Below are 16564 nucleotides of genomic sequence, written 5' to 3' on the forward strand. Positions count from 1 at the left end.
AAATTGACAGTGGTTAGACAGATGATGTATTGAGACCACTGCCTGTCATGCTAGCCAATGTTATCTCATTATTTCCTTGTGCTCCCCCTGTCTTTCTGTTTATATCTACGTGGTATGTTTTGTCTTTAACTTGGATTTGTAAGCTCTTTGGGGCATGGACTTTTTATTTTTTGTATTGTATAGTACAGTAGTGTTCTGGTTCATGACTGCAGCACCTAGATGCTACTGCATTCCAAATAATTAACATGAGTAAACAATATTCATAAAATTTCCAAAATTATATTTAAGGCTTCATTATTGAAACCTTATGAGAACGGTCTACTTTTTAACAAAAGGTTAAATCCAATCTCTTTAGTGTGATATAGTTCCAAGTTTGAGCTGTAATTCTTCAATGTACCTTTCTGTCTCTTCTGTCCTCCAGAGAACGCCGCAGAAGCAGACTTGTGGCTTCTTAACAGTTGCACGGTAAAAAGCCCAGCTGAAGATCACTTCAGAAACTCAATTAAGTAAGTTGCAGTCTTTTTTTTCTAAAGAAGCCCAGTAATATTTATCAGTGAAAAATCTGTGGTTTTAAAGGATACCTATTTTCAACCAAAAAGTAAATCCTCCCCAATGCAGAGCAGAGGAGAAATGTGAGTTTGAATTTAATGATGATCTATCCACCAAGAATAGATTTGTGATTGGTAATGTGGTAATTTTCTAATAGCTGTTTTGGGGATTTGTAAATGTTCAATAGTACACTCACTGGGGGGAGACAACCCTCCTGCTACTGCATAATCTGGGAGTTTCCATATTATTTTTCTAAGAAAGATTTTACAGTGTTTTTTTAAATAATATTTTTTTTAAAGTGGTGTGAATGACTAACCATCTTCCTCCACCCCATTTTTTTTAAATGACCAACAGTGGGTCACTTTAATTAAATAAAATATGTGTTCTGCAAAATATAGAACTATACATTTTTGTAATATTTGCATGCAGAGGTGACGCATGGCAGGGTATTCGGGGTCACATGCCCTCCCAGATTTGCTGCTTGGCTTGTACTGAGCATGCTCAGTAACACTGCCGAGGCCAGCTGTCCTTCCTCTGCACCGCTGCTATTAGCAGGTAAAGGTTGTCTTTGCTTAAATGTACTTATTATTAAAAACTGGTGAACTGAGGGCCTGTCTTTACATACAGAGCTACAGCGTCACTGATGCAGCTGCATCGCTGTAGCACTTTAGTGAAGATGCTCCTAAGCCGATGGGAGAGCTTCTTCCATTGGCATATTTAGTCCTTCTCCCCGACAGGCGGTAGCTATATAAATGGGAGACACTCTCCTGTCGACATAGCAGTGTCTACGCTGGGGGTTAGGTCGGTATAACTACGTTGCTGAGGGGTGTGAAAAATCCACACCCCTGAGTGATGTAGTTATACCTATATGGGTCTGTACTGTATATCTGGCCTAAGTGTTCTATAGTTAACATTGAACTAGTCTTTTGAAAGTATATAGTGTTATCGTAGATGTGTTGGTCCCAGGGTAAGGTCAAAAGACAAGCCTGGGAACTTAAATTCCTTAACTTTGCTAGATACTTAAAACCATGGACTGAATTTATGGTTTATTACAACAGTCTATAACCCACTTAAACCCCAACCCCCAGCCTTTTTTTCCTTCCACACTCTGACTGGAGAAGTGTTAACAGACCACTTCACCTTGAATGGTTCCTTGAAATATGTATTAATTACTTATGCTAAACACTCTGTTCTGCCTTGTATTTAGCTGTGACACTGATGTTTCCCAGACCTTAAGAAGAACTCTGTGTAAGCTCAAAAGCTTGTGTCTCTCACAGAAGTTGGTCCAGTAAAATATATTATCTTGCCCACCTTGTGACTCTACTCTTCTGAAAGACGTTTTATTTTAATATATAGCATGTCCTGTCAGTGATGCAGAAATGTGGTTTGTGGTGGTAGACTTGTTACCTTTTCAGTTCAGCAAAAGTATAGCTTTGATAAGAATAAATGGAAAACCTGAACAGTCACAATTGTGGTGCATCCAGTGTAAACAAAATGTGTTGTCCTCTATTATTCATAGCTCTTACCTTTACTAAACAGTCATGTGGATGCTTATGGAATGATTTGTTAGGTGTGGCATGTAGCTTATTGATTGTTGAAAATCTAATTGGCAAGAAACACCTAATTCTTACTAAGCAGCTGGCACATTTTGGGGGAGGGAAAAAGAGGGAGCTATATTGAAACTCACTGCTAGCAGTAGCAGCTTCCCAGTGCTGTACCCTGGAAGAGAAACAATTTCCCCATAGTAGGTGGAACAATTAAAATAAAAAGATTCCTCCTGTACCCAACAGAAAAGTTAATTTCCTGATTGCCAACGCTGTGCGCTGCAATGAGATTAGCTTTTTGTGTTGCCAAGAAGAACAGTGTTTTCAGAATACGGCTAGTTAGTGTACTTTGGGTAATAACTACATCTGTATGCCTCCTTCCCCGTCGCCCCTGTGGTCCAGTCCAGCAGTTCCCAGTCAGGTCTCAGACCTCTAGCCATCACCTGTCTGTGAGCAGAGTCCTTGTCCCACTCCAGTCTGACCACAGTGTTTTAAGACTGCACGGACTCCTTACACTGTGATATCACCAGCATGACAGTCTGTCTAAAGGCCAGCACCTGTGCTTTGCTTTCTCTGTGCACTGCCAATGCTGATATACTTTAAGGGAAACAATTAATCACTCAGCTTGATAAGGTTCATCTGTCACAGGAAAGATTCTGCAGCTTGGAGCTGAATATTGGATGCTTGAGTTTCAACTAAAACACTGAAGGTGCTTTATACAATTTCTAATTTTCATCATACACACACATGGTCAAGTTTTATGGCTTCTGCAACAGTTTCTCCCATCTGTCTTTTCTTTGCATATACAGCTTATTGGGAATGCCAGTCCCATTGATTCTAATCAGTGGCAGCACATTCCCACTTGTGTGGTTAATTGAGAAATGACTCAAAAGCAGATAACTGACTAAGATTGTATGGCCAAAGATTATGATAGAAACCAACCATGGCAATGGCAAGCTGATTACATAAAGGTATCTGGTTTTTTTCTAGGATGCTAATTTGGAGCTTTTCTCTGGCAGGCCATATTATTAACAGTTCACTAAGCTCTATGATAAGAGTCACAAAAGATATGCATATGCTTACAGGAAAAGGGCAAGAATTTTTTTTAAATGGCTAAATGGAAAGATTGAATGGCTTATTTGATCCAAACAAAGTATGCTTCAGAAAATGGAAATCTATCCCAAGAGAAGTCAATAGAAAGGAGCATAAAACAAGGCAGGTAAAATGTAAACTGGCAATTAGGAGGGACAAGATGGAATTTGAAGAGCAAATAGTCAAACACAAGAAAAAAAAAAAAAGAAGTGAAAAGAAATTCTTTAAATATATATAAGCAGATAGCCTGCAAGGAAATTGCTGAATTTGCTTGACATTGATGGCTAGGGAGAAAAGGGAGCAAGAAAAGAGGCTAGAGACATTGCAAAGAAGCTAAAACAGTTTGTGTACTTGCAGTACAATGTGACATCATTCTGTGGCAATAACCCCTAAATTCTGCTGCATTGTTAATTTATTCTGTCACCGTGAAATACCCTTCATTCCCAATCTTTAGTGTTCCCCATAACTCATGATTGTGTGCATGTGCACACAAAACTGTGGCTCATAATTGAAAATACTCATTGGTTTAAAATGTTTCCATAATGTATCAAAAATTGTTCCACTTTCGTAAAGGGAAACCATGCCTCACCAATCTGTTAGAATTCTTTGAGGGGATGCACAAAAGTGGAGAAGAGTGAGTACTTGGACTTTCAGAAAGCCTTTGACAAGGTCCATCACCAAAGGGATAAGAGGAAAGGTCCTTTCATGGATCAGTAAATGGTTAAAAAGACAGGAAGCAAAAGGTAGGAATAAATGGTCAGTTTTCAGAATGGAGAGAGGTAAATAGTGGTGTCCCCAAGGGATCTGTACTGGGACCAGTGCTCTTCAACATATTCATAAATGATCTGGAAAAAGGGGTAAACAGTGAGGTGGCAAAGTTTGCAGACAGTACTAAATTACTCAAGATAGGTAAGTCCCAGGCAGACTGCAAAGAGTTACAAAAGGATCTCACAAAACTGGATGACTGGACAACAAAATGGCCAATGAAATTAAATGATGTTAAATGCAAAGTAATGCACATTGGAAAAATCCCAACTATACATACAAAATAATGGGCTCTAAATTACCTGTTACTACTCCAGAAAGGGATCTTGGAATCATTGTATATAGTTCTCTGAAAATATCTGCTCAGTGTGCGGTGGCAGACAAAAAAACAAATAGACTGTTAGGAACCATTAGGAGAAGGATAGATGATAAAACAGGAAATATCTTAATGCCACTGTATAAATACATGGTACACCCACACCTGGAATACTGTGTGCAGTTCTGGTTGTCCCATCTCAAAAACTGTATATTAGAAATAGAAAAGGTTCAGAAACGAGCAAAAAAAATGATTAGGTGTATGGAACAGCTTCCATATGAGGAGAGATTAAAAAGACTTGGACTATTCATTTTAGAAAAGAGAGAGATGACAGGAAAGGGGGGAATATGATAGAGGTCTATAAAATCATGAATGGTGTGGAGAAAATGATTAAGGAAGTGTTATTTACTCCTTCACTTAACAAAAGAACCAGGGGTCACCCAATGAAAATAATACGCAGAAGGTTTAAAGCAAACCAAAGGAACCACGTCTTTAAACAATGCACAGTCAACCTGTATAACTTACTGCCAGGGGATGTTGTAAAGGCCAAAACCATATCTGGATTCAAAAAAGAATTAGATAAGTTCCTGAAGGATAGGTTCATCAATGGCTGTTAGCCAAGATAGTGAAGGATCCAACCCCATGCTTTGGGTGACCCTAGCCTAGGCCTCTGACTGCTAGATGCTGGACGACAAGGGATGGATCAATTGATGATTGCCCTGTTAATTCCTTTGAAGCATCTGGCATTGGCCGCTGTCAAAAGGCAGGATACTTGCTAGATGAACTATTGTTCCCTCCCAGAATGGCCACTTTTATGTTCTTATATTCAAATATTTTCACTACGCTTAATTTTTAATAAAATACATCTTAAAATATATATTTTATAATTTTTAAGGAAAAATATTTAAATCCACCCCAATCTGTAGTATTTTAGCCTACTACCCAATTTCTAACTATGTGTACACTACGGACCTTACAGCGGCAGAGCTGTACCATGCAGCTGCGCCACTGTAAGGTTTCCTGTGTAGCCATTCTATGCCGGCACGAGAGCTCTCTCCAGTTAAACTACCCCCACCGAGTGGTGGTAGCTATGTGGGCAGGAGATGCCCTCCTGTCCACACCAGCACTTTTGTCAGTGAAACTTATGTCGGGCAGGTTTTTTTTCCACACCCAGGACAGACAAAAGTTTTGCCGACAAGTGCTAGTGTAGGGAAAGCCCTAGTTCTTCTTCGAGTGCTGTCCCTGTGGGTGCTCCACTCTAGGTGACGGTGCGTCCCGGCGCTGTCGATCGGAGATTTTCGGTAGCAGTGCCTGGTTGGGGCGCACGCACCCAGATGGTATCTCCCGTCCAGTTGGAATCTTCCAGGGTGCGTGCGCCCCACACCCTCCTCAGTTCCTTCTCAACCGTCCTCGGCTGAAGACGGGACTCGGGGCAGTGCTGCCTTCTCTTCCCTAATCTCTATAGAAAACATAGAAATAGTTATTAATTAATTCCCAGTTGTTTCCCTTCCTTTAGTATAGTTACATAGTTAGTTACTTAGTTAAAAAAAAAAACAACCCCACCTCAGGCTTGTCTCCCCTTGAGACACTTCCTCGCCTATCTCAAACTCATAATGCCAGGAGCTTCAGGCTTCAAGAAATGCATCTCCTGTCAGGACTCCATGCCACGGTCAGATGGTCACTCCCAGTGTGTAAAGTGCCTCGGGGACACCCACATCCCCACGAAGTGCCAACACTGTGCGAGCCTCAAAACAAGAGCTCGTCGTGACAGGGATCTGCGCCTCAAGATCATTATGATGGAGAAATCCCTGCAGCCACTGTCGGAGACGGGAAAAGTGGAACCCGCTCCCACACGATCCCCAGCCAGATCAGAACCGGTGGGGAGTGTCGCTTCACCCTCCCTGGAGCGGAGGCACGAAGCGGGAAAGTCTCACAAGCGAGACTCTAATAAGGGTAAGGGGTCTCCTGCGAGATCCCTACCCCCTCTGCTGGCAGCACGAAGTACTGCTGCTTCAGCCTCTTCACATGCCTCAGCTGCTGCTTTGACAGAGCTGACAGGCAGGGACCAGACTTCCCGCGCTGGGAAGGCACTTACCCGTTCGGTCCCCTCGGTGCCGCAAACGGCTGCAGCACGGACACCTCGCTCCTCCTCGGCACCGAGGAACGCTACGGCACCAGCACCACGTACCTCGGCACCAGCAACAGCCGCGGTGCCGACAGCGCAGTCAGCACCGGCACCAGCAACAGCCGCGCTACTTTCAGCCTGGTCAATTTCAGCGCTGAAAGCAGCCGCGATCCCGCCAGCGCGCTCTGCCTCAGCAACAAAAATAGCAGCGGTGCCGACAGCGCGATCAGCCTCGGCACCGCGAAGACCGTCGGCACCCAGCCACTCTGTGCCCTGTGCACCAGCAGGGGACCCCCTGCAGGGCACATCAAAGCACAACTCTGCAGGAAACTCTCTGTCACTCTCTCCTAGCAAAGAGCTAGAGCAGGGAGCAGACTTAGTTCAGATTAAAGAGCACGAACAACAGCTGCTCACTCAAAGTGACCTTTTAGTGCCACCTGAGCCTCACTCTCCACTCCTGGAAGCAGAGGACTCCTTTCTTGACCTGCCACTTTCTCCACCTGAAATGGCTTTCACCGACGGTGACCCTGAATTGCAACAGCAGGCAGAGTTCTCCCCTCCTGCTTCTCCTCCACAGGCACCTTTACCACCTCAGGTCACGGCTCAAGTTCAGCAGCCTCAGTTTCCCTATGCTGCCCCTCCGTGGGTGATGCCTGGGTTCTCCTACCCCATGCCTTGGCCGCAGTGGTACCCGTGGCAGAATCCTCCTATCAATCACCTTCCTCCGGTACCTCAGTCTCCTGCTCCATCCACTTCCAGGGTGCCTGAACCCCCTCCTGAACTGGGGAGCTATGCACCATATCCTGATTCGCCTAATCCTAACTCTCCATCAGCCGCAGATGAAGCCAGCCTCCCTCCACCCCCACAGATCGTGGACGACTGCAAACAGTTCCAAGAACTTTTTCGGAGGGTTGCGATCAGCCAGGATATTCCCTTAGAAGAGGTTCAGGAGAAGCAACACAAACTCCTTAAAATCCTTCAACCGTCTGCACCCTCGAAAATCGCGCTCCCTATAAATGAAGCACTCATGGAGCCAGCTGACATTCTCTGGCAAACCCCAGCTTCTCTGGTACCAACTTGCAAGAAGGCTGAGCGTAAATATTACGTTCCTGCAAAGGACGCAGACTTCCTATTCTCTCATCCACCACCGAACTCCCTTGTCATTGATGCAGTGACACAGAGGACCAAATATTCACAATATCGACCCACCCCTCAGGATAAAGACCTTAGACGCCTTGATGTCCTGGGACGCAAGGTTTATACATCCTCTACACTACAGTTGAGGATTGCTAACTACTCTGCCCTCCTCGCCAGTTATGATTTCGATAATTACAATAAGCTTTTCAAATTTGCCTCCTACATACCAGAGGACAGAAGAGCAGACTTCAAATCAATCCTGTCTGAGGGACAATTAATCTCCAGAACAGCCCTACAGGCGTCTTTAGACACGGTGGACACAGCAGCCCGTACTACCGCAACTGCTGTGGTTATGCGCAGAACCTCATGGCTCTCTGCATCCGGCATTCCTAAAGAACTCCAGACTAAAGTGGAGGATCTCCCATTTGACAAGGACAAACTTTTCTCCCAAAAAACTGATGAACTCCTCCATACCATGAAGGATTCCAGAGCGACACTGCGCACCCTGGGCATTCAACCATCTCTTCCCAAGAGACAGCGATACCAGCCCTACCAAAGAACACGTCAGTATTATCGCCCTCAATCTAGACCGTACGACACAACTCGGAATCGTAATAGACCTCCCAAACGCAGACAAAATCAAAACCAAGCCACCACCTTCCGTCCACAGGGCAATAAACAACAGTTTTGAAGCTTTGGTCGAGGGTCTGCACGACCACCCCTTGATTCCACCACTTACTTTCCCATTTGGCCACCGCCTCCAGTATTTCCAACATGCCTGGCAGCGGATCACTCAGGACCGCTGGGTCCTCGAAATAGTTCAGACCGGTTACTCCATTCCTTTTATTTCCTACCCTCCTACCCATCCCCCTTCCCTGTCCCTCTTCAGGGACCCCTCCCACGAGCAGTTACTTCGCACAGAAGTGGCTCACCTTCTGCAATTAGGCGCAGTGGAGCCTGTGCCTCTGCAACACCAAGGGACAGGTTTCTACTCCCATTACTTTCTAACACAGAAAAAGACCGGGGGATGGAGGCCTATATTAGACCTACGCCGACTGAACAAATTCGTAAGGACACAAAGATTCAAGATGGTCACATTGGGCACAATAATACCCGCATTGGATCAGGGGGACTGGTTCACAGCCCTCGACCTACAAGACGCTTACTTCCACATATCAATTCATCCAGCTCACAGACGCTTCCTACGATTCACAATCGGTCACGATCACTTCCAATACCGAGTTCTTCCTTTCGGACTCTCCACGGCTCCAAGAGTTTTTTCCAAGACCTTAGCCGTCGTTGTGGCTCACCTCCGCAAACACGGAGTCACACTTTTCCCCTATCTAGACGATTGCCTCATCAAGGGCGACTCCTGTGGCGACACACTTCAAGCCACACGTCTCACCATCTCCCTCTTTCACAGCCTAGGTCTCCAAATAAACACCCAAAAATCCACCCTGATACCCACGCAACAGATAGAGTTCATTGGAGCTCATCTCGACTCAACCCAGAGCAGGGCCTCGCTCCCATACAACAGATTCCTCACTATCACACAGCTCATACGCACACTCTCTACTCGTCCCAGGACACAAGCAAGAATCTGCCTACAGCTCCTTGGTCACATGGCAGCTACCACCTTCGTGGTTCAACATGCCAGGCTACATATGAGATGCCTCCAGGGCTGGCTCAACTCCAATTTCAAACCCAGCAGACATCCCTTAGGGATGCTGCTAACTCCTCCTCCCAATGTTATAACTTCCCTACAATGGTGGACAAGTCCAGAAAACCTCTGTACAGGGGTTCCCTTCCAGCAACGATCCCCAACGCTCATGCTCACCACGGATGCTTCCCTGATAGGTTGGGGAGCGCATCTAGGAGAACACAAAGTACAAGGTCGATGGTCTCCATCAGAGACGCATCTACATATAAATCTCCTAGAACTCAGAGCAGTGAGGAAAGCATGCCTTCACTTTCTTCCCCTTATAAAGAACAGATATCTGCAAGTTTTAACAGACAACATAGCATGTATGTATTACATAAACAGACAGGGGGGTGCCAGATCACATTCCCTCTGCATGGAAGCCATTCGACTCTGGAATTGGTGCATACAACATCGAATACAGATCATCGCCTCCTATCTACCAGGCTGCCACAACACTACTGCCGATGCACTCAGCAGGCACTTCTCCACAGAACACGAGTGGGAACTGCACCCCACAGTACTCCAACAGCTTTTCTCCCACTGGGGCACTCCATCAATAGATCTCTTTGCCATGACCCGAAATCGAAAATGCCCCCTGTTTTGCTCCAGGGCGGGACTCGGGACTGCATCCCTAGGGGATGCATTCCTCATTTCATGGAACAGTTACCTCCTGTACGCCTTCCCGCCTATCCCTCTACTACACAGGGTTATTCGGAAGATCGCGGACGACAAGGCCCAGGTCATCCTTATTGCCCCGGCTTGGCCAAGACAGACGTGGTACCCTTACCTTCTCCGTATGTCCTCCCGTCACCCATGGGCTCTCCCCAACAGGCCAGACCTCCTTTACCAGGACAACGGGCGGGTCCTTCATCCCCAACTCCAGAAGCTCCACCTCACGGCCTGGTTCCTTCATGGTTCCAAACCCATGAACTAGCCTGTTCCGAACAAGTCCTACACGTCCTCCTGCACAGTAGGAGAGACTCCACCCATAAAACCGACCTTCAGAAGTGGAAGCGCTTCGCTCTTTGGTGCTCACATAAACATTTAGCACCCAACAATGTGACCCTTCCTAACATTCTAGATTACCTCCTCGAACTGAAACAGGACGGACTTTCGCTTAGTTCCATCAAAGTGCACCTGGCGGCGCTTACCACCTTCCACAAACTATTGGATGGGTACTCACTCTTTACACACCCCACCATTAAACGCTTTCTCTCTGGCCTGCAAAATCTCTACCCTGAAATTCACGCAACAGTGGCTACATGGAATCTTAACCTCGTTCTTCATGCTCTCATGAAACCTCCATTTGAGCCCTTGGCTACCTCCTCTGATCTCCATATGTCCATGAAGGTGGCTTTCCTAGTTGCCATAACGTCAGCAAGGAGAGTTGGAGAAATAAGTGCCTTGATGGCCCACCCTCCATACACAATCTTCTCCAAAGATAAAGTAACTTTGAGACCACATCCTCAATTTCTTCCTAAGGTGGTATCGACCTTCCACCTCAACCAACCTATATATTTACCAACTTTCTACCCCAAACCTCACAAAACGCCACAGGATGCAACCCTGCATACTCTCGACGTCAGGCGAGCAATTGCCTTTTATTTAGACAGGACTAAATCATTCCGCAAGTCTCCACGACTCTTTGTTTCAATTGCCGAAAGAGCCAAAGGCACGGCTATATCTAAACAACGTCTATCCAAGTGGATCTCTGACTGCATCAGATCCTGTTACCGTGCGAAGAATCTTCAACCGCCCGAAGGCATAAGAACTCATTCCACTAGAGCCATGTCGGCATCCGTTGCCTTCCTACACAATGTTCCCATTCCCGATATCTGCAAAGCAGCTACATGGTCATCTGAACACACATTCGCAAAACACTATGCTTTAACGCAAGACACTACGGCAGACACAATAGTAGGTCATACAGTACTATCTTCAGCACTTCCTGCCGTATCTCCAAAGTCCCACCAACCGTAGTGGGTACTGCTATACATTCACCTAGAGTGGAGCACCCACAGGGACAGCACTCGAAGAAGAAGAGAAAGTTACTCACCTTGCAGTAACTGAGGTTCTTCGAGATGTGTGTCCCTGTGGGTGCTCCACTCCCCGCCCTCCTCCCCTCTACTTTGGAGTACTGAGATGACTCTCCACGGTGGAGAAGGAACTGAGGAGGGTGTGGGGCGCACGCACCCTGGAAGATTCCAACTGGACGGGAGATACCATCTGGGTGCGTGCGCCCCAACCAGGCACTGCTACCGAAAATCTCCGATCGACAGCGCCGGGATGCACCGTCACCTAGAGTGGAGCACCCACAGGGACACACATCTCGAAGAACCTCAGTTACTGCAAGGTGAGTAACTTTCTCTTTGGCATTGACTAGTATACTACTATTAAGATTAACTGTGTTAATTCATTCTACCAGGTACATGATTGCATCATTTTACCATCAGGAAAAAAGTCATATGTTAAGTTCTAGTTTACTGAGTTTTAGTTATTCTCTTAAGACCTGATAATCATCAGAAAGCTGCTTTTTTTCTGCACTGTTAAGAAAATGATTGATTGAATGGCATTTTTTTTTTCTGCAGGAACTTTTTATCACATACCATTATCTCAGTAGTGTTAAAATGAGTAATGAAAACCATCAGCCTCTATTAATATTTTCAAATGTTGAAAGTTAATTCTGTGGATTCATTTTCACAGTGTAGTTACTATTGAACCTCTTGACACAAGTGAATGAGTACTTTTCTGAGAGTTTAGTAAGAAACATTGCCCAGCACATCCATTAATCAGATTATATAGAAAGTAAACCAATTATGTTGACACATTTTTGGCATTCATTCAGTTTAATGCAATCAAACTGCCTGTAGATTTGCATGGCCTTTTGGACATCTTGGTCTCAGTTTGTAAAGAGCTGATCATTTTAGAGTTACTCGAATAGCGTATAGAAGATTGCATAGTAATACATTTCCAGGAAGGACCTGCAGTACTACAAAAGGAAGGGATAACCTTTTTTTTCTTTGTGAAGGACCCATCTGCCAGTCTGTAATGGTTTATCTTCTGTGCTGCAGTCTGGAGCAATTGTTGGATGTAATCCAGCAGCCTCTGGAATACTCTACATGTTCTGACTCCCCTTCACTGGACAACCACAGTTGGATTGAACTCTTTCTGAAGTATCAAATAAACTTTGGCCACAGTTTTCAAATGTGGGTGTCTTAAATTAATCCTCTAAATCCATCTTTAAGCACCTAAATAAGTGATGGGATTTTCAGAGGTGCTGAGCATCTACAATTCCCAGTGATTTCAGAGGGTGCTGTGGGTGCTTAGTACATCAGAAAATCAGAGCAGTAAATTTTGTGATGTGGATATTAAGGACATAATTTTCAAGATTAGATATGCACAATTTTTCACATTTGTATATAAATTGGGTAAATGCTCACACAAGTGTCCAGTTATGTGCTGCCTTTTCACTTGAGCACAATTTTGTGTGCTTTTTTACGTGTGCTATTTTGAAAATCAAGAGGGTCAGTAGTTATAGTTAGATTTCTGAGTGTTAAGCATTGTAGAAAATGCCTTACCATCTCTCATTGGGTTTCAGTTGTCCCCTATTATGTCCTTTTTTGTCAGGATGGATATGACTGAAAGGATTTTAAAATGCAATGTTTAAAAAAGGCTTTGTAAAATGTTAATTAAAATATATGCATGTATTTTGTAGTTTGTTTATATATAAAGTGCCTCTGAAAAATGTCAAAATTAAAATTGCTCTGCTGATCAAAATGGGTACAGTTTCTTTCAAGGCCTAAGTGCCATAATGTCTCAGATGTGGTTTGTTTTTTTTTAAGTGCATTCAGGTAAGCTTGACTGAAGTAACTTCACATTGTTTGGAGGCAGACAGTACTAAAGAGGTTGTGATAGTTGATGAATACCTAATGTCTTTGTAACAATTGTTATGGCTTTCTGCATTTTTTAAAAAGAGGGAACTTGGAAATAACTGACACTTGTTTGTATTCTGTTTATCCTGGAAAACCAGACATTATATCTTGAATAAAGATCTGTATGGCATTCTAGGAGCTATCAAATATCATCTGAATATGTACAGAATTTTCTTCTGCCATCCCAGCTGATGCTATCAGTGTTTTTTTTTCATCCTATAGTCTGACATCTCAATCATAACTGAAAGACATTTTAGGGAATGGAATTTGTTTTCCTTCACAGACCACTGCATTATTGCAAAAACAACAGGAGTACTTGTGGCACCTTAAAGACTAACAAATTTAAAAAAAAATTTAAAATTTTTTTAAAAAAAGTTGTTTTTGCGGATACAGACTAACACGGCTGCTACTCTGAAACCTGCATTATTGCATGCTCTCTTGTGCCATCTGCTGATTGGGCCTAGTAAAGCATAACTCCTGCCTGGATTAGCTCGCCAGGTTGGGACAAATCATTTTATAGACTGGAGTTTATCTGATTGCAGAGACAAACTGAGGCACTGAAAATCATTGGTCACTTTTGAAAAGGTAGGTCTTTGTTGTAGCTTCCCCTCACCCCCATACACAGCTACTCTTTTATGTATTTCAGTTTGGACCTACATAAGGAAAGCACCTATTACAGACTCTGGGCAACTTGCACATATCTTCCAAATCATACAGATTTTCAGTGTCTCGTGATCTAGAGGTAGCCTATGGTAGTCTATAGAGCTCTTTGATTGATGACTTTGGAATGAAGTTCTATACCTTTAACCCTGTCTTTCAGGAGTAGTGACCAGAATGTATCTGAAGTTGTGGGTTGGTATTGTAATAATTCAGATCTTCTGGAATTATCATTGTGCCTATATTCACAGAATAGACTGGAATTTCTGGAAAAAATGAAATGGATGAAATGTGTGCACATGCAGTATGAAATTAACATTGATTGGGTGGAAAGTCAGGCAATTCAGAGTAAAAGCTGAAATTATCCTTAATTAGACTTGTGTATGGTATATGATGTCAGTTATTTTCCTGCTGCCAGTCCTAGTGGGTGTGTGTCTGGATACTTTTTCTTCTGGCTGTCATTTTGACATCTTTAGGGGGGAAAGATGGATCAGCAGTTGTTATTCATATTTCCTCTTTTTTCATAAAAGATTTTACTTTTTTAAATCTTGTGTTCCTTGAAGAGCTTTCTATTATACTGTGATGCTTCATTGCAAGTCCTTTCAGAAGGTTATTTGTATTTCTGAATCAAAACCCGGGAATAGTTTAGGATGTTTTTCATTCCTAATAGAAAGTATGGAGGTCAAGACTGCCCTGCGTCCCTCTTTTTCTGCTTAGACTATCTCTTCTATTCTGGGTTGGCTGCAAGACATTACTCTTTATTTTAGTGCACTTTAGAGCAGTCTATAATAACAATAATATTGATGTAATCTGTAGGAATGACAAATGTTCAGAAGAGTATCTGATCTTACATCTTATGACGTCAACTTAATTTTCTTTAGAATATAAAATTAAGGGTGCCATTTAAAGGTGACCTAAAAAGGATTTTATAAAACTAAATTTGTGCCCTTGTTTGCTTCCTTTTAATACATAAACAAGACTAGATCCCTGTCTGCTGTTTTTTTTCTGAAATGAGCTCTAATATATATATATATATTTTTTTTTTTTAAGAGAAAAGCTCTACTGATTTTTCTACCTTACAAATACAAGAAGTGTCATGTCTTGGGACTCCCTGGTTTTGCTAAAGGATGTTCTTGGTAGCCTTAGAACCTTTGTCGAGATGTTTATACAGAGGAAGAGAAGATGGTCCAGTGGTTAGCCTGGAACTCATAAGACCTGGATTCAATTCCCCCATTCTACCAAAGACTTTTTGTGTGATTGTAGGCCACTGACTGTCTCTGTGCCCAAGTTCCCCATGGCTTTAATTGTACTCACAAGGGTGTTGTGAGGATAAATATATTAGACTTTGTAGTGCTCAGGTACTGGGAATGGGGGTCATATAAGTACCAAAGATAGATAGATATCTGTCACTTTATTTGAAGGTGATGAATAATAAAAATGCTTATTAAGCATTGGTGTATGCTTTAAAACACCATGTGCCCAACCCTGCTCAGAGGAGGTCTAGATAAAATGCTTGAAGCTGCCTGTGCTCTGACTGTCCTAGAGCTCATACTGCCCCTACCACTGGTGAAGGCACCAGTGGGAAAATTTATGAAAAAGTCTAACATAAACAAAGACTCAGTTGTTCTGCTGTCCACCTCTTGACTCAAGTGATGGCATAACTCTTGTACATCATAAAGAAACAAGGGCACAAATCCATTTTTTAAAATACTTTATAGATCACCTTTAACAATCATGCAAATGAGTTAAAATATAAATAGGAAAACGTAAGCCATATTGATGTTGATAGAGAGTCATCTGATGGCTCTTAGAGCTTCCACACATGCACATATAAAGGAACAAGCCATCAGATGGTTCTCTCAGTCGTATACATTTATAATGCTTACGTTTTTTACTACACCAGCTGTGCCCTGAACTCAGTCTACAATCCAGTCAACAAATTCATAGAGGAAATGCATCTTTTTTGTACTGTCATAGATTCTAGTGAGAGCTCTCTCCGGGCTTCCCATTAGCACCGCTGTGAGGGGAAGCCAAACCCCAGTGCTCTGCATCCCTGGGGTGTCTTAAGGTTTTGGAGGCACAGCAAGCTGCAGAAATTCTATTAATCTACTATGTAACTGTAGTTGGAGGTAGGGAGAGTAAGTATATTTAGCGTTTCAGACCCAAAAACTTGTTCAGAGATAATAGATAAGAATAAACTGCTGCTGCTTAGCTTCCTTACAAGTGAAAGTAACTTTAGGAAAAGCCTTCTTTCTTGTGAATATCTTTGCATATGTAATGTGTATAATTCATCTCTATACATTTCTATATGGCTCCACTAAGGAAAAAAATGAGCCCCACGTGGAATCAGAATAGCATTACTAATTCTTTTTAAAAAGCTTTAAAGACTGTTTTCTTTTATTAATAAGTTTGGTGTAATAACTATATTTTGATTTACATTTTTTTTCACAGTAAATTGTAAGCAGTGGGGAATTGTTAGAAGAGGGAGCATAAGCCGTTCAAAGCTTGGTTCCTGCTTATGTTATAGCTCAGTTTAGGACAAAAGGATTATTTCCATTGCATTTTTATGAGAAATGCCACGAGCATGCTTTTTATCATATTTCATAGGGATGCAAAATTGCCTTGAGGCTCAGTGTTCAGGGTAGAGATGAACATTTAAATTGATAGAACAGCTCCAAAGATGAGTTGTAGTAATGAGTACTTAGACTCCTCATTCCCCTCCTCCCACCCCAAGGGAAAAAAGTT

General features: G+C 43.1%; 1 protein-coding gene across 7 annotated transcripts in view; it reads left to right on the plus strand.

Moving 5' to 3' along the window:
- Positions 1–16564, plus strand: part of CDKAL1 (CDK5 regulatory subunit associated protein 1 like 1) — a 653139-nt gene that overhangs the window by 120851 nt on the left and 515724 nt on the right. For all 7 annotated transcript variants that reach the window (XM_039521853.1, XM_039521854.1, XM_039521852.1 and 4 more), the window contains exon 5: positions 422–506. In XM_039521853.1, coding sequence (XP_039377787.1) covers positions 422–506 — 85 coding nt within the window. The remainder of the gene's footprint in view (positions 1–421; positions 507–16564) is intronic.

The sequence above is a fragment of the Mauremys reevesii genome, linkage group 2 (genome assembly GCF_016161935.1).
Source record: "Mauremys reevesii isolate NIE-2019 linkage group 2, ASM1616193v1, whole genome shotgun sequence".
Lineage (NCBI taxonomy): Eukaryota > Metazoa > Chordata > Testudines > Geoemydidae > Mauremys > Mauremys reevesii.